We start from the raw sequence: 14,027 nt of genomic DNA, 5'->3' as shown, positions 1-14,027 counted from the left end.
GGAGACTTTAATTTTCAAATGCCAGTTCAGCTAACTTTTATCATTCACTTTCCAGTGCCGACAATTGATCTTCACGAAGTCCAGTGCAAGAAAAGTATTCAAGAGTTCTTTTATGGCACAGTGAACTACCCAGAAATCATTCTAAACTGACCCTTTTGTAACATAAAACACAGCAGTCTCGGCTGGGGTGGGTCACGCTCCCACCCCCAGTTCAACAGTCTCTTATCCACTTCTAGATCCTGCACCACACAAGTTTGTGGGTCTGATGGTCTTTAATCCCTGGTCAGACGTCCAGCTCTGTTCTGTACCCTGGGACCTTAACAAGTCTGAGCTCCAGTGGCTAACGGGCCACACACAACCCTGCATAGCTTCCCTCAGACAAGGGACCTGTGGGCCAGCCTTGCAATGAACAAGCAGCAGAAGAATGTCTGATCCAAATCCAAAACTTTTAACTGAAACACCATTCGGTATAGCACCTAACAGAGGAGGTGGGGGAAGAGGTGACACCCTCATTTTAATTACCCTACCAACATTTTACTACAATCTCTCCTGCACGGCAAAGGCCCTGGTAAATATTCAAATCAAGGCTTTAATAATGTTACACTAGTAAATTTCAAAATCTTATTTACATTGCTTCCCTCCTATGAAATACCAAGTCTGGTCTCACCCAAACTGGTTTGGTGATCCGTGACTTTAGGCTTTCATGAAAGAACAGATTACAAATATATCTCTGAATTATATCTTCCCTGATTTACTAGTTCTTTGATGGTCCACTGCAAGAATGGGCCCCGGCACAACAATTCACATTACTCTCTTATCACCTCTTGAGCTTCCTACAAAAATTGCTGTCACACCCTCCTCAATAGGACTGCAGGCCCCTGTGAGGTCATGCAAAGGAAATCAGTCCTTTGGGGCTCTCTCCAGCAAAGAACAGGCAGGATGTGTGCCTGTGGCTGAGTGCAATGAACGTACACACCTTCAATGGCAGGAGGTTTGTTTCAACACTTTTGTAGTAGGGGTGGTGGCCATGAGGCCCCTTCACTGAAAAATCTCGGCCCCAGTCTTTTCAACCCCTCCACCCCCAAAGAAAATCCTTACTATGACTGAGAATAGGTCTGCTTGGGGGAAAGGAGGGGGTAAAAAAAATGTTCAAAGATTTGGGAATCTTCAACCACGCAGCTGATATTTTGGTCCACTTTTTTTCTGAAATGTACTGTTTGTCTCCACACTCTCCTGCAGGGAGTAATTCTGTCACTACCAACGGCTGCAATTGTTCCAGAGCTGAAAGCAGAAAGAGACCATAGATGCTATTTAATCCTGCTTTCAGTATACAAAGAATCAGGCAACACAAATCAGTATTAAATATAAAGGTACTAAACGTCTGACTTTTCACAAGTCACTTTAGCTGTTCTTCTGTTGATTCAGCCCCTCATCTCGCAAAAAGATTTTCTGGTGTCCAGGCATCTACATAATTGTACATCCCTAGTCATTAAAACTTCCAGAGATTCTGGCGGTTTAGTGTGGGGTAGCACCTCTTCCAGATCCAAGTTTTCACTATCGGGCGAGTCTCAGTGTCAAGAGTACTTACACAGCCAATGGCTCAGTCGGTGGTAATGGTACATTTGTAAGGGATCCAGGTATTCCCATAGCTCGAAGACTGGTTAATCTTTTTTTTTTTCCTGCCGAAGGCATCAGACAAATGTCAGCAGGGTTTTAACATCATCATGGATACCTTCTAAATGTGGAAGAGTCACATCCATTCAGATTCTTCTATTTATGGGACTCAGGTTCAGCACAGAACTAAATTAAGTTTTCCATGCAGAAAACAAAAGCCGAAATCTCATTAGGTGAACATGTTATCTCAGGACAAGTCAACTGCAGGAGACTATGTGAGAATCCTAGGGGACGTGGCAACCTGGCTGCAGGTGTTGAGCAAAGGTGAATCTACAGCCTCTTCTTCAGTACCTTCTTTTTCATTGGGATCCAAAATCACTGGACTATAAAGTTTGAGTTCTTGTGTTACCCCAAATGTGGGGCCCCCTACAATGGGGTTGATTCCTCAGAATATGAACAAATGGGTGATCCTGGGGCATCTGGCCTGACCCTATTTCTGACAATGGCAGGCAGCAGGATAGGATGTGGAGCATTTTTAGAGTGCTGGACAGAGACAGACAATTGTTCGAATTTTAAGAAGCTATCAGCAGTTCAATGCACCATGCTACATTTTGCACCATGATTTCAGCATCAGGTGGTTTGTGTAAGAACAGACAATCAAGCGGCCTGCTATTTCATTAATGACCTGGGCGGGGGTAACCAAAGGCACAAAATGAGTTGTTGCTCAGGAGATCGGGTTATGGGCAAACAATTGCCAGTCTCCAAAGGCAAGTTATCTTCCTGAGGAGAGTGAACTGAGCTGCTGACTGGTTCGTTCTCTTCCTCAGGATTCTTATTTTTGTGTCACATGTTATTCCAGGAGATCAAGATCAGGTTCAAACCTCCATAGCTGGGATTTTTGTGCTGAAGAATGCTCTGCTCCCCAACTTTTGCTCATAGTTCCACACAAGATGCATGGGGGGGGGGTAAATGCATTCTCAATTCAGTGATCTCATGCCCTTCTGTACATGTTTCCTCCAATCCCATTAATTCTGTGATTACTACAGACTATCAAGGAGCCTCATGCTCAGGTTTTGCTGATGGCAGATATTTGGCCAAGAAGGACATGATTTCTTCAACTTCAAAAGTTACCCTCACTAGATTTTGTCCAACTCGATAATCTCCTTTAAGAGGTTCTCTTCTTTTCCATCTTTCTCTTAGACTTTGGAAATTGGATTCTTGAGTTTGATAGGTAAAGATTGCAGCAACAGAGTTGTTTGGAGAGGGTCTCTATAGCTATTCAGCAGTCCAGTAGACTGAAGACTCAGAGTCTGCAATTGGCATTGGCAAAACTTTTCGAGTCTTTTGTAAGCCACTTAAGATTTTATATTTTCTAAGAGATTCATTTCACTTATGTCTGGCAGTCTCCACGATTAGATCTCAGTGGGCTACAATTAGAGCTTTTCGGGGACACGAGGTTCAGGGTTAATGGCTAGGTTGAAATGAGTGCAGAAGCTATTTTCTCTTTAAGACGCTGGTGGTCCGTTTGGTGGTTCCTCCACGGGAGCTCCATATAGTACTTTAAGCATTACAAAAACAATCCTTTGAGTTACAAAACAAGGTTGACTAGATATTCATTACATTAACTTTTGATGGCAATATGTTTTGGTCATTGTTTATGGAAGATAATATCGTAGTTGCCTACTCCTCCATTCCTTTACTTTTTTTTCACCAAAGTGCTCCTACATCCAGCTTTTGCACCAAACATTATATCACATTTTCATCGCTCTCAAGACATATTGCTTCCCCTATTTATTTTCTTTCTCATGCTTCCGGTGTAGAAGTGTTCCTGCACTCTCTGGATGTACAAAGAAAGCTCTCTATATATCTGGAAAGAAAGGTTTCCTTTTCAAAGGAAGTCTGTTATTTTTAGTCTATCTGGTCAGGAATGTAATCCAACCACATTACATCAAGTAGTAAGGACTGGGACAAGGAAGACAAGCGAAGTGGTAATGACCCAGTTACTTACCAGTAACCTTCATTACACCAACCCAAAGTTTTCCCTGCCCCACCCCTCATTGTTCCTCTATCTTTATCCTTCATTTGACGACTTCAGTGCTTCAGCAGTACTTGGGAGTTCCAGCAAGAGGGGAGCAGAGGCAAAAGCATCTTCAAATCCACATTTTTGTGAAATAATTAATGATTAATATTCATATTTTGTATTTGATTACAATAAGCAAATGATAAGCAAACATTTACATGCTTTAGTTGTGCCACATTATTATTTAAATGCCATACAGGATCAAACAGATGCTCTTCTGCCATTTACTCCTGTCTTCATCCCCCTCCCATCCGATTCTCCATCGCATCTCTTCGCAAAAATATACATAAAAACAAAAGCAAAGAAAGTGATAAAAGAAGAAAATACGTGATAAAAGCAGAAATAAACAGGCCATGTGCAAAATCAAAATGAGTTTTTTTTTAAAAATATGTTTGATTATATCTCTTCTAGGATGTACAAAATGTCTAAGACCACTTAAGAGACTAGGGTCAACTAATTATGCCTTCCAGTGAACACAGGTTTCTGTTGTGCCATTGCAATTAAAGTTCTTTAGTAGTACAACGCCACAAGCTGAAAGATCAATTTTTTTTTTGCATCTTTTATATAGCGCGAACTCAACCCAAAGGTATTGGAGCGCTGTATATGAGCACCGTATTTACATTACATATTCAGGCACGGGGAGATTAAGTGATTTGCTCAGAATCACAGTATGTGGACGCAACATCGAGGCTCGAAACCTGGTTTTCCTGCACCAAAGTCGGCAGTTTAAGCCGATGGACCACATCCTCGTATGGTACACCAATCTCCATGTTGTAACTGTATAGAAACAACCGGTTTGGCAGTCTTTCGCTTTTACCCGCATTGACCTACAAGGCAAGCACTACCCAGGTGGCTAAGGGTGGACTGCTCCAACGTGCACCTCAGCGCAGGGAGAGGCCAGCAAACCAGCAAAAAACAGCGCCTTAAGTTAATTTGTTTTTATCATTACGATTAGAACACAGGTAAGGACAATTAGGGGAGCTGGAGACTGGCTACTTCTCCTTCACAAATACCGGATCGGCGCTAAATAATAAAACAATTAAATGTATCCAAAGAGCGGTACAAGAAGTTATGGAATGAACGAGCTCACTTCTCCTTCACAAATACCGGATCGGCGCGAAATAAAAAAACAATTAAATGTATCCAAAGAGCGGTACAAGAAGTTATGGAATGAATGAGTTCCAGGCGTTTGTTTACAGCAACGTATAAGCATTTTAAATAGTTACAGACTACATGTAAAGATAATTCCCGTGACCGGGACTACATGCCGAAAACAGTACCTAAACAAGCATTGGCCGCGCGGCAGTAAAAGTAACGCCGCGCGGCCATAAAAGCGAAAGTCATCGCGATCGCTCTGAAAGCGAAAGTGATCGCGATCGCGATGACACGCTAAGCACAATTTTCAAAGTGCTGCTGGTGGCCGGCTGCGCGCGTGCACGATCCCGTGAACACAAATGCTAGGCCAGCCAGCAGCACTTTGAAAATCCCACATACAAAATGTCTCTCCGAGCCAGTGCATGCGCTGGGCTCAGCGAGAACTAAAAACCCATCCATTCTGAAAAAGTATGTATGTATGTATGCATGTATGCATGTATGTATGTATGTATGTATGTATGTATGTATGTATGTATGTACGTGAGATCTGTACAGCGTGAACCTAAGCAAACGTTAAAAGCAAAGATGCAATCAGTGAGTGATTGGAGAGGTAGCTGAGTTCTGGGTACTTTTGCTTCATTGGGATGTAATGCTCTTTGGGGAGGCGTGTCTACAGCTGTTTCCAAAATTGGAGCACGGTGAGTGCTGTCCTGACGGATAAGGGATGTTATTCCAGATGTTATTCCAGATCCTGGGGGCTGAGACGGAGAAGGCCTGTTTGCTTGTGTTTTTCATTTTTACACGTCTTTGTTTCTCATCTAATGTATCCTGACTGCTAGTGAGCTGAGAGCATCCAGAGGCTTGCCAGACAGATAGGTGGCAGCACTGGTCATGACAGCTTTGTAAAGGATGCGGTTGGTTTTGTGGTTAATGCCGGCTGTCAAGGGGAGTCACAGAAGTTTTATTTGGTGATATTTGTTTTGGCCCTGGATGAGTCATGCTGTGGCATTACAGGTGCCTTAAGTGTGGGGTCAATGTCCTTCTGTATAAAGTCTTGGTGGCCAGGGAGCAAGGCATTGTCATCATTCATGTGTATAGTAGTAGGGCTTGAACAACAGTACAGAAGTCACATTCTGGGAGTAATAATTTCACTTACTTTAACAGAGCGAGCTAAAGCTAGGCCCTTTCTCTTTTCATGAAAACAGTGGCAATTGCCTCAGAACCGGGGCGGCGGGGTGGGATGGATAAAAAAATAAAAAATAAACGTACCTTCTTCTTCTGCACGTCTCTCATCCGTCGTCTTCTCTGCTGCACCAGAAGCACCCAGGTTTCCCGACTCTCTCGGCCAATCACGACACTGCATGAGCAGCATTGTGATTGGTCTGAGCAGCCTGTTTGGCCGCTCAACCAGTATCTGGGAGCCTGGGCATGTTCTACACGAACATGCCAAGGGCGCATGACGGTTTTGCCGGCCCCAGAGGGCCGGCCAAGCCGTCATTTGCACTTAGGGAGGCGGTGCAACCCACTCTTGCTCCCTCCGAGGGCGGGGAGTCCAGCCCTGCCCCACCCAACCTGGTTGGAGTCGCAAAGAAAAATAAAATTATAATAACTTTTTGTTATTATCTCTTTATTTTCCACTGCTCAACGAGCAGTAAGACGACGCTCCTCTGCCTTAGTGGAGCAGCCGCCACTGCTTGAAAATGTGTTCCTTGCTTTGCGAGTGAGGTGTTTGTCCAAGATTAATCCAAGTGACTTGGCGAATTAGAGAATTCCCTAACTTTGCAGTAAAACAAAGGAAAATAAAATATGGTCTCCGTTTTAAAATAATTAGCACTAGTTTGTTAAATGTGTCAGTCTGGCTTTAACAACATAAAAAATAGTGCCAGAAAAAACACACTTTAAGGACCCTTTTATTGTTCATTCTCCATTAAAACTCTTTCGGGTTTTCCTGGGGTGCTGCAGCATCTGCCACACCCCTTGTTTTAGCGCCACTGGCACCACCAGCTGGAGTTTCTGAGATTGTGTGTGGCGATGAACTCATCAGTGCTGGTAGTGAAATTCATCTTTGCCCATTTCAAAATGAAACAGGAGTTGACGGACTCCTTTCGCTTGGCTCCCATCACAGTACTTTTAAGATTGAACAACACCCATCCTTCTCTCAAATTCCACTAACTTGCGATTTTGAAAGAGGTGGGTAGAGGTACCTGCTGGCTGCAGAAAACAAATGCTGACCCTGAGACTTGCACGAGACGCGCTTTTCACTACAAGCGTTCTGAAGCTCCCACTGACTAGTATTTAGCGCTCCTATCCATGTTAAGAAACGACTAAAGGGCATCTCGCGCAATAAACAGACCACACCGTGTCTTTAGCGTAAAAGGCCATTTATTAGGACCAGGCTGCACAACATTAAACAATAACCAAACATTATATAATTAAACTTTCCCCCAACACTCTATCATCCTTCACTCCTTTCACCCACTCCACACTCCCCTTTTGTACCACTCCATGCCCCTTCCGTTCCTCACCATTCCACAAACCTCCTTGCATCCTCCCGGCTCTCCTCGGCCATTTCACTCACGCCTCCAATACCCCCACCTCGTTCACTCTTCCCCCCCCGAGGGATGGGTGTGCCCGCTAATGACTCCCCCCACCCCTCCAAAGTACCGCCACCCCGCAGCCTGTCCTAAACTGGCATGCTGTAGCCAACCCTGGAACCCAACCCTCAACTGCAGGGCGGGTGGGTGGCCTTTTCTAAACCCTCCCGATGGTGCCGAGCGCAGGAAGAGGAAGTCGCCTTCCTCCCCTGCGCTCATATACCCACCCCCTAACTCCACCCCTTGACCCTACCTGGTCCTACCCTCACGCGAATGACCCCGGGGGAAGACTAGTCTGCGACTCTGCTTCCCCCGGGGCCCGGCATCGCGCAAGAAACAGACCACACCGTGTCTTTAGCGTAAAAGGCCATTTATTAGGACCAGGCTGCACAACATTAAACAATAACCAAACATTATATAATTAAACTTTCCCCCAACACTCTATCATCCTTCACTCCTTTCACCCACTCCACACTCCCCTTTTGTACCACTCCATGCCCCTTCCGTTCCTCACCATTCCACAAACCTCCTTGCATCCTCCCGGCTCTCCTCGGCCATTTCACTCACGCCTCCAATACCCCCACCTTGTTCACTCTTCCCCCCCCGAGGGATGGGTGTGCCCGCTAATGACTCCCCCCACCCCTCCAAAGTACCGCCAACCAGGTAGCCCCCTGTAGGGCGGGTACCTGCCCCACCCCCAGGCCAGGACCCCTCACACATCCCTGCGACACCAGATTGCCTCATTCCAGAGCTTGCTGACCACATCCCTCATCTCCATCATATAGTAGGCGTTCCCCAGTCGAGACAGATGCACCCCGTCATCCCTAAATAACAGTGGTTCCTCCAGTCGTAGTCCCGGGTGACTGATCACCTTAATGTCTTTCTCCCCACAAAAAACTCGCATAGCTCTGTTCAATTTCCGTCGCGCCTTTTCAATTGCCCCATGCTTAACCGCTCCCCTCCAGATCTTCCTCGGGACAAACTCCGTCCAGGCAATGCAAGCCCCTGCCAGTCTGTGCTTTAATACCTCCAAGTCTCTCTGCATCAGCTGTAAGAGCGCCAAACCCGACAGCCGAACCAAGTCATTCTCCCCCAAGTGTATAATCAACAGATCCGGGCAACCCTTCTGTGGGACCATCTTCGCGAGCCAGGGCAGTAGTGCCCCCCATCGCATTCCCCCTTTACCCCACCAGTGCACTTCGTGAAGTTGTCCTCTGAGTCCCAGGTTACGGCCGTACACCTGTTGCTCCGCATATTTCGACGCCCAGTGCACAAAAGAATGCCCCACGATCCATGTGACCGTCTTGGCCCCAGGGCCTCCCACGCAACCTAAGAGTGAAACAGAGGTTAGAGACGCACAAAGAAAGCCAATCCCAGCTCCATCCAACCCCCCACACCCTGCACCCCACCCTGTCACTTCCGCACGTAACGCTCACAACACCTTGACCTCCATCTCCCAATCTGTCGGATCCTATCCCAAGACCACCCCAGCTGGGCTGCCGCTGTCGCCGCCCCAATCCGAAAGGAGTGGGTACCAAAACCCGCCGGCTCCAAACCCACACGCACCAACGCCATGCGCAACACCGCCAACAACTGGCCAGCCGTCACTCGTGCCCCAGACCTGTGACAAAATATTTCCCCTACCCCAAGCTGCCTCACCCTCACGAACGCCTGCCACTCACCCACCGGGCACACACCCCCTCCCTGATTCTCATTCAGCCAAACCCACTTACCCCGGCCCAACTGGTCTGTCTTCGACCGACCGAGCCAAATCCCCAGGCGCCCCGCATCCAATCTGATGTCCTCATACCTCCGCCCCTCCCCAGCCCGCGTGCCCAGCAATTCAGACACCCAGAATGCCCCAAAAAACATCCAGACCATGCACAAGCGAAAAATCCGCACCTCAAACTCATCATAACAACAGAGCGGCAACGCCGCAACCAACCGAACCAACACCTCAAACATTATGGCCTCCCGTGGCACAGTGCCCCCAACTCTCTCCCTACCCCAACCCCGCAACACCCTACTAACAATCACACTTTTTGTAGGGTCAAAACCAAAAAACAGACAGCAATAAAAGGACACCCCTGCCAGTTTTCCTGAAATGGTTGCCGCCGACAACCCCGTATCCACGCAGTGCAGCACAAACTGTAACACTCCACGCTCCACCACCACCTGACCCCCAGCCTCAGACACCCCGCTCCAACCCATAAAGGCGACAAACTCTGCCCACGCCCGTCTGTAGGTCCGCCTGGTGGTAACAGCAACAGAATTTTCCACTAGGCCAACCACCCTCACTCCCCTAGGGCCCAAATGCCATCCGGCAGCCCCATCTTGCACAGATCCGCTCCAGGTGCCAGTCGCGGGAATCGCTGCCACTGCGAACGAGACCAAGCATCCGCAATGTCATTATTCGCCCCCGGCACTGCTTGGCTCGAAAAGTCACATTCAGACGCAAACACTTCAGCATGAAACTCCTCAACAAGCGCAACACCCTCAGGTCCCTTGCCCTCTGCCGGTTGACCAACTCGACCACCGTCATGTTGTCCACATGGAACAACACCGCCCTGTTTTGAAACTCAGAACCCCACACTTCCAGCGCCACCAACAAAGGAAAGAATTCCAAAAAGGCAATGCTCCTCCCCTGCTTCCTCCAGTGCTCCGGCCAGGTCTCTGCACACCACCTCCCGTCCCAGAAAATGCCAAAGCCATCTGCCCCAGCTGCATCTGAGTAAATTTGGGTTTGCCAAACCGTGTTTTCCTCCACAAAGTCCAATGAGACCCCATTGAAATCCATCAAGAACAGCAACCACGTCCGCAGATCCGCCCTCACTCCCATGGAGATCCTGACCCTGTGGTGTGGAAGCACTGCCCCCGACATGGCCATGCCGAGCCGCCGGCAGAACGTCCGCCCCGCCCTGACCACCCGGCACGCAAAGTTCAAGAACCCCAGCAGCCGCTGCACCGCCCGCAACGCAATCCGCTTCTCACCAATCGCCCACTGGAGGCACTCCTGAATTTCCTCCACCTTCGCAACCGGGAGCCTCGCTGTCCATTGGATGGAATCCAGCTCAATGCCCAAGAATGTCAGAACGCAAGCCGGCCCACTCGTCTTCTCGGGTGCCAACGGAACCCCAAATCCCTCCGCCAAATTCTGGAACCCTGACAGAGCCCTGCCACAGTCCCCCGAACCTGCCGTCCCCAGGAAGAGGAAATCATCCAAATAGTGCATGACCTCCCGGTGCCCAGTCCGCTGCGTGAAGGCCCACTGCAAGAAGGTGCTAAACATCTCGAACAAGGCGCAAGAAATCGCACACCCCATGGGCAAGACTTTGTCGACGAAGATGGCCCCCCCGAACTGCATCCTGAGGAGCGCAAAATCTGCCGGGTGTATAGGCAGCAAGCAGAAAGCTGACTTCACGTCACATTTTGCCAATTCCGCCCCCGGCCCACACACCCGCACCAGGCGGATCGCATCGTCCACCGACGCATACAGCACCCGGGAATCCTCCTCCGCAATGAAGTCGTTCACTGACTGCCCCTCCGGCCACGACAGGTGATGAATCATCCGATACTCACCCTCCTCCTTCTTGGGCACCACCCCCAGTGGAGAAACGATCAAATCCTCCATCGGCCAGTCATAAAAGGGGCCCGCAATCCTCCCCTCCTCCACCTCCTTCAAGAGTTTGGCCGCCACCACCCCCGGCAATTCCTTCGCTGATTTGAGGTTGTCGGCCCATCTCCGTGATCTGGGACCTTGATACCCGACCCGAAAACCGTCCGTAAAGCCCCACTGAATCTTCAAGGCGGCCTCCCTGTCCGGGTAAAGGGAGAGCCACGGGGCCATCGCCTCCACCCTAACCGGTGTAGGGGCCCTTCTGTCCAGTCTGCCCCCTCCCCTTGGCATTCCGCCATTGTTTGGAAGGAGTGGTGAGTGTAAGACATTGCGTAAGGGGGTGCTTCCCCCCGCACTTAGAGCACTCGTGCTTGAACTTGCACGGGTACCTGGAACCCCTATTGTAACTCCAACAGGCCCCGGTATTGTAAGTGCCGGGCTTGCTAGACTGTCCGGCCCCACCTGCGGGTGCTGTGGTCCCCCCCGCCCCAGTCTGGGCGGGACGCGACTGAAAAGACCGATAAAGGACCGGCAAACCACTTGCCGTATGAGTTGATGCGGATGAATGCGTAGACGCCATCCATTGCATCCATAATTCCTGGTCCACCTCACCCCAATGCTTCTCGGGGTTCGCACTGACCCGCGCCCTGAACTCCTCATCGTAGCTCAGCCAAGCGAAACCCCCAAACTGCATCTGGGCCTTCCTAATTATATCCATGTATTTCAGCAATGCGATTGCCCTGTCGGGATGCTTCTCGCAATAGATACTCGCGTAAATGAGAAAGGCCGAGGTCCAATTCTCCATATTCACCGGCACCCTCGGCCGCCTAGTCAGCTCCCACTCCTCTTCCTTGGAGCCCTCCTTGGCCTGCACCTCCCTATGCAGTAATTTAAAAACGTCCACATACTCATGCTTCCAGATCTTTCCCTTTATTTTGTCAGACAAGTGCGACCCCAACGGCATAGCCAGGCCCATGTAAGGCAGTTTTTTCGGGAGCTTACTCCCCGACGCCTCCTCTTTACCCCCATCCTTCTCTGTCTGCACCCCCACCGACGCCACCTCCTTGCCCCCAACCGCTTTGTCCTCACTCGGGAGCCCACCCTTGGGAGCCTCCACCACTGCCCTCACGGAGCCGTCTCCCACCCCAATCGACCTACAAGCCTTCTTCCTGCCCCCTTTTTGACCCCCGTCCCACACCGACCACCAAACCCGCTCACCTGTCAAAGTCGGCTGCCGCTCGCTGAGCCGTCCTCCGGAGGGGGTCGCCCGCCGCGTCTCTACCGTCTCCTTGTCCGCCGATCTCCGGGGCACCTGTAACACACCAACCTCTCTGTTGTCCTTGCCTGAGCCTGTCTCGTCACAGTCATCCCGCACCTCCCCGTCCTCCAGCTCATCGCTTTCCGCCTCGTAATCCAACTCCACATCTGCCTCCACACCATCAGGCACCCACAACACCTCTCTCGCCGCTCTCTTCACACCCTTGCCACTCACCGCACCAGACATGCGTGACCCCTTCCCCCCCGCAGCCATATCCCGCTCCCGCGCTGGAGGGAAGGCCGCCGCGGACCGCCCTACTGCATCTTGACGGCGGTAAGGGGCCGACTTGCGCCCCACCGTACTCCCCTTAACTCTGCCGACAGCCGCCGGCTTGGATCCCCCCCGCCCCCCAGGTCGCTCAAACCTGGGTGGGCCCCGGCACCATCGGGCCTCAAAGCCGTCCTGGCCGTCCCTGCCTGCTTCCGCGGACCCCCGACAGCCCCCTCCCCCCGCCCCCTCGCCCTCCCCACCCTCCCCCGCTCCTCTTGCTCCGCCCACCGCTCCTCCTCCGACGTGGGCGACGGTGGCCCCTCCGCCTCGGCCTCCCAGACCGCCCCACCCACCCCCCCTCCGCCCGCCGCGCCTCCTCCACTTGCGCCCAAAGGCGCTGTTCCCGCAGCCTGTCCTCCCAAGTTCACGCGCACCAACCCGGTAGCCGTGGGGGGGGGCGGGTACCCAAAGGTCCCCCCTCCACAATCCCCGAGGCAGACTGTCCGAGCCCCACCGGCTGCGCGACCCCTCCGAGTGGAACCGCCGCGACCCCCCCTCCCAGCCGCCCCGCGCCGCCAACCGACACACCAGGAGTCGAAGCCCGGGACCCCCCACGAGACAAATCAAGGGGCCCCTCCGTCTCTAAAGCCCCCCCCACTCCCTCCACACCAGTCAACACCTCCGCCATCTCACACGCAGGCCCCAGCCCCCAGGCCCCACCCCCGCCCAATCCGCCGCCAACACGTCCCCCCCAGCCGCCATGAGCTCAACCCCCGGCCCCCCCACTCCCCTGCCTTCCCCACCCTCCACTTCACCGGCCCGCCCGGCCGCCGCTGCAAGCACCGGGAGCCGCTCCTCCTCGGCTAGCGCCGACGCCACGCCACGCCCCCGTCCGCCTCGTGGGCCTGGAACGTCAGTTGGGGGAAACGGAGGCGCGGAGGCAGGCTCCTGCGCCGGCCTCAGCGCGCCTGACTCTCTCGGCCCGCACCCCGCCCCCTCCCACGCAGACCCGATGGAACCAGCGGTGGCGGCGGCGGCGGCTCCTCCTGACACGCCAGTACCGCCGCCGCCACCCCCGCCGAGGCCGCCCGCGGAGCCCTCTCAAAACCCACCCACGCCTCTCCCAGCACCCCGGGCCACAGAAGATCCTCCCTCCCGGCCCGCCCCAGAACCAACAACGCCCGCCTCACCTCCTCCGACGTCGCCGCCCCTACACAGCCGTCACGCTCCATAACCGCGATGCCCGCCGCACTCCAAAAACCGTTAACCAACAAAATTCTCCCCAGGCCTAGCCCTACACTACTCAACACACACCCCTTTTCTAAACCCTCCCGATGGTGCCGAGCGCAGGAAGAGGAAGTCGCCTTCCTCCCCTGCTCTCATATACCCACCCCCTAACTCCACCCCTTGACCCTACCTGGTCCTACCCTTGCGCGAATGACCCCGGGGGAAGACTAGTCTGCGACTCTGCTTCCCCCGGGGCCCGGCAATCTGGCCTTA

At 51.9% G+C, this 14,027-nt stretch overlaps 2 protein-coding genes across 2 annotated transcripts in view; one reads left to right on the top strand and one right to left on the bottom strand.

Annotated features, from left to right (window-relative positions):
- PDE8B (phosphodiesterase 8B) overlaps positions 1 to 14,027 on the top strand; it is a 977,294-nt gene that overhangs the window by 872,493 nt on the left and 90,774 nt on the right. The window lies entirely within an intron of this gene.
- Positions 8,096 to 12,503, bottom strand: LOC146865465 (uncharacterized). Its single transcript, XM_085640874.1, has 2 exons — positions 12,218 to 12,503; positions 8,096 to 8,712 (listed from the first exon to the last, which is right to left on the bottom strand). Exons 1-2 carry the CDS (start codon positions 12,501 to 12,503, stop codon positions 8,096 to 8,098), a joined length of 903 nt encoding a protein of 300 aa, XP_085497000.1.

This window comes from Triturus cristatus, chromosome 2_1 (assembly GCF_964204655.1).
Source record: "Triturus cristatus chromosome 2_1, aTriCri1.1, whole genome shotgun sequence".
Classification (NCBI taxonomy): domain Eukaryota; kingdom Metazoa; phylum Chordata; class Amphibia; order Caudata; family Salamandridae; genus Triturus; species Triturus cristatus.
This window is presented reverse-complemented; position numbering and strand designations above follow the sequence as displayed.

Coding starts and splice junctions, on each gene's coding strand:
- LOC146865465 (XM_085640874.1), bottom strand. CDS start 12,503: ATGTCTGGTGCGGTGAGTGGCAAGGGTGTGAAGAGAGCGGCGAGAGAG. Junction 8,713..12,217: donor GCGGCAGCCGACTTTGACAG/GTGAGCGGGTTT, acceptor TTTCACTCTTAG/GTTGCGTGGGAGGCCCTGGG.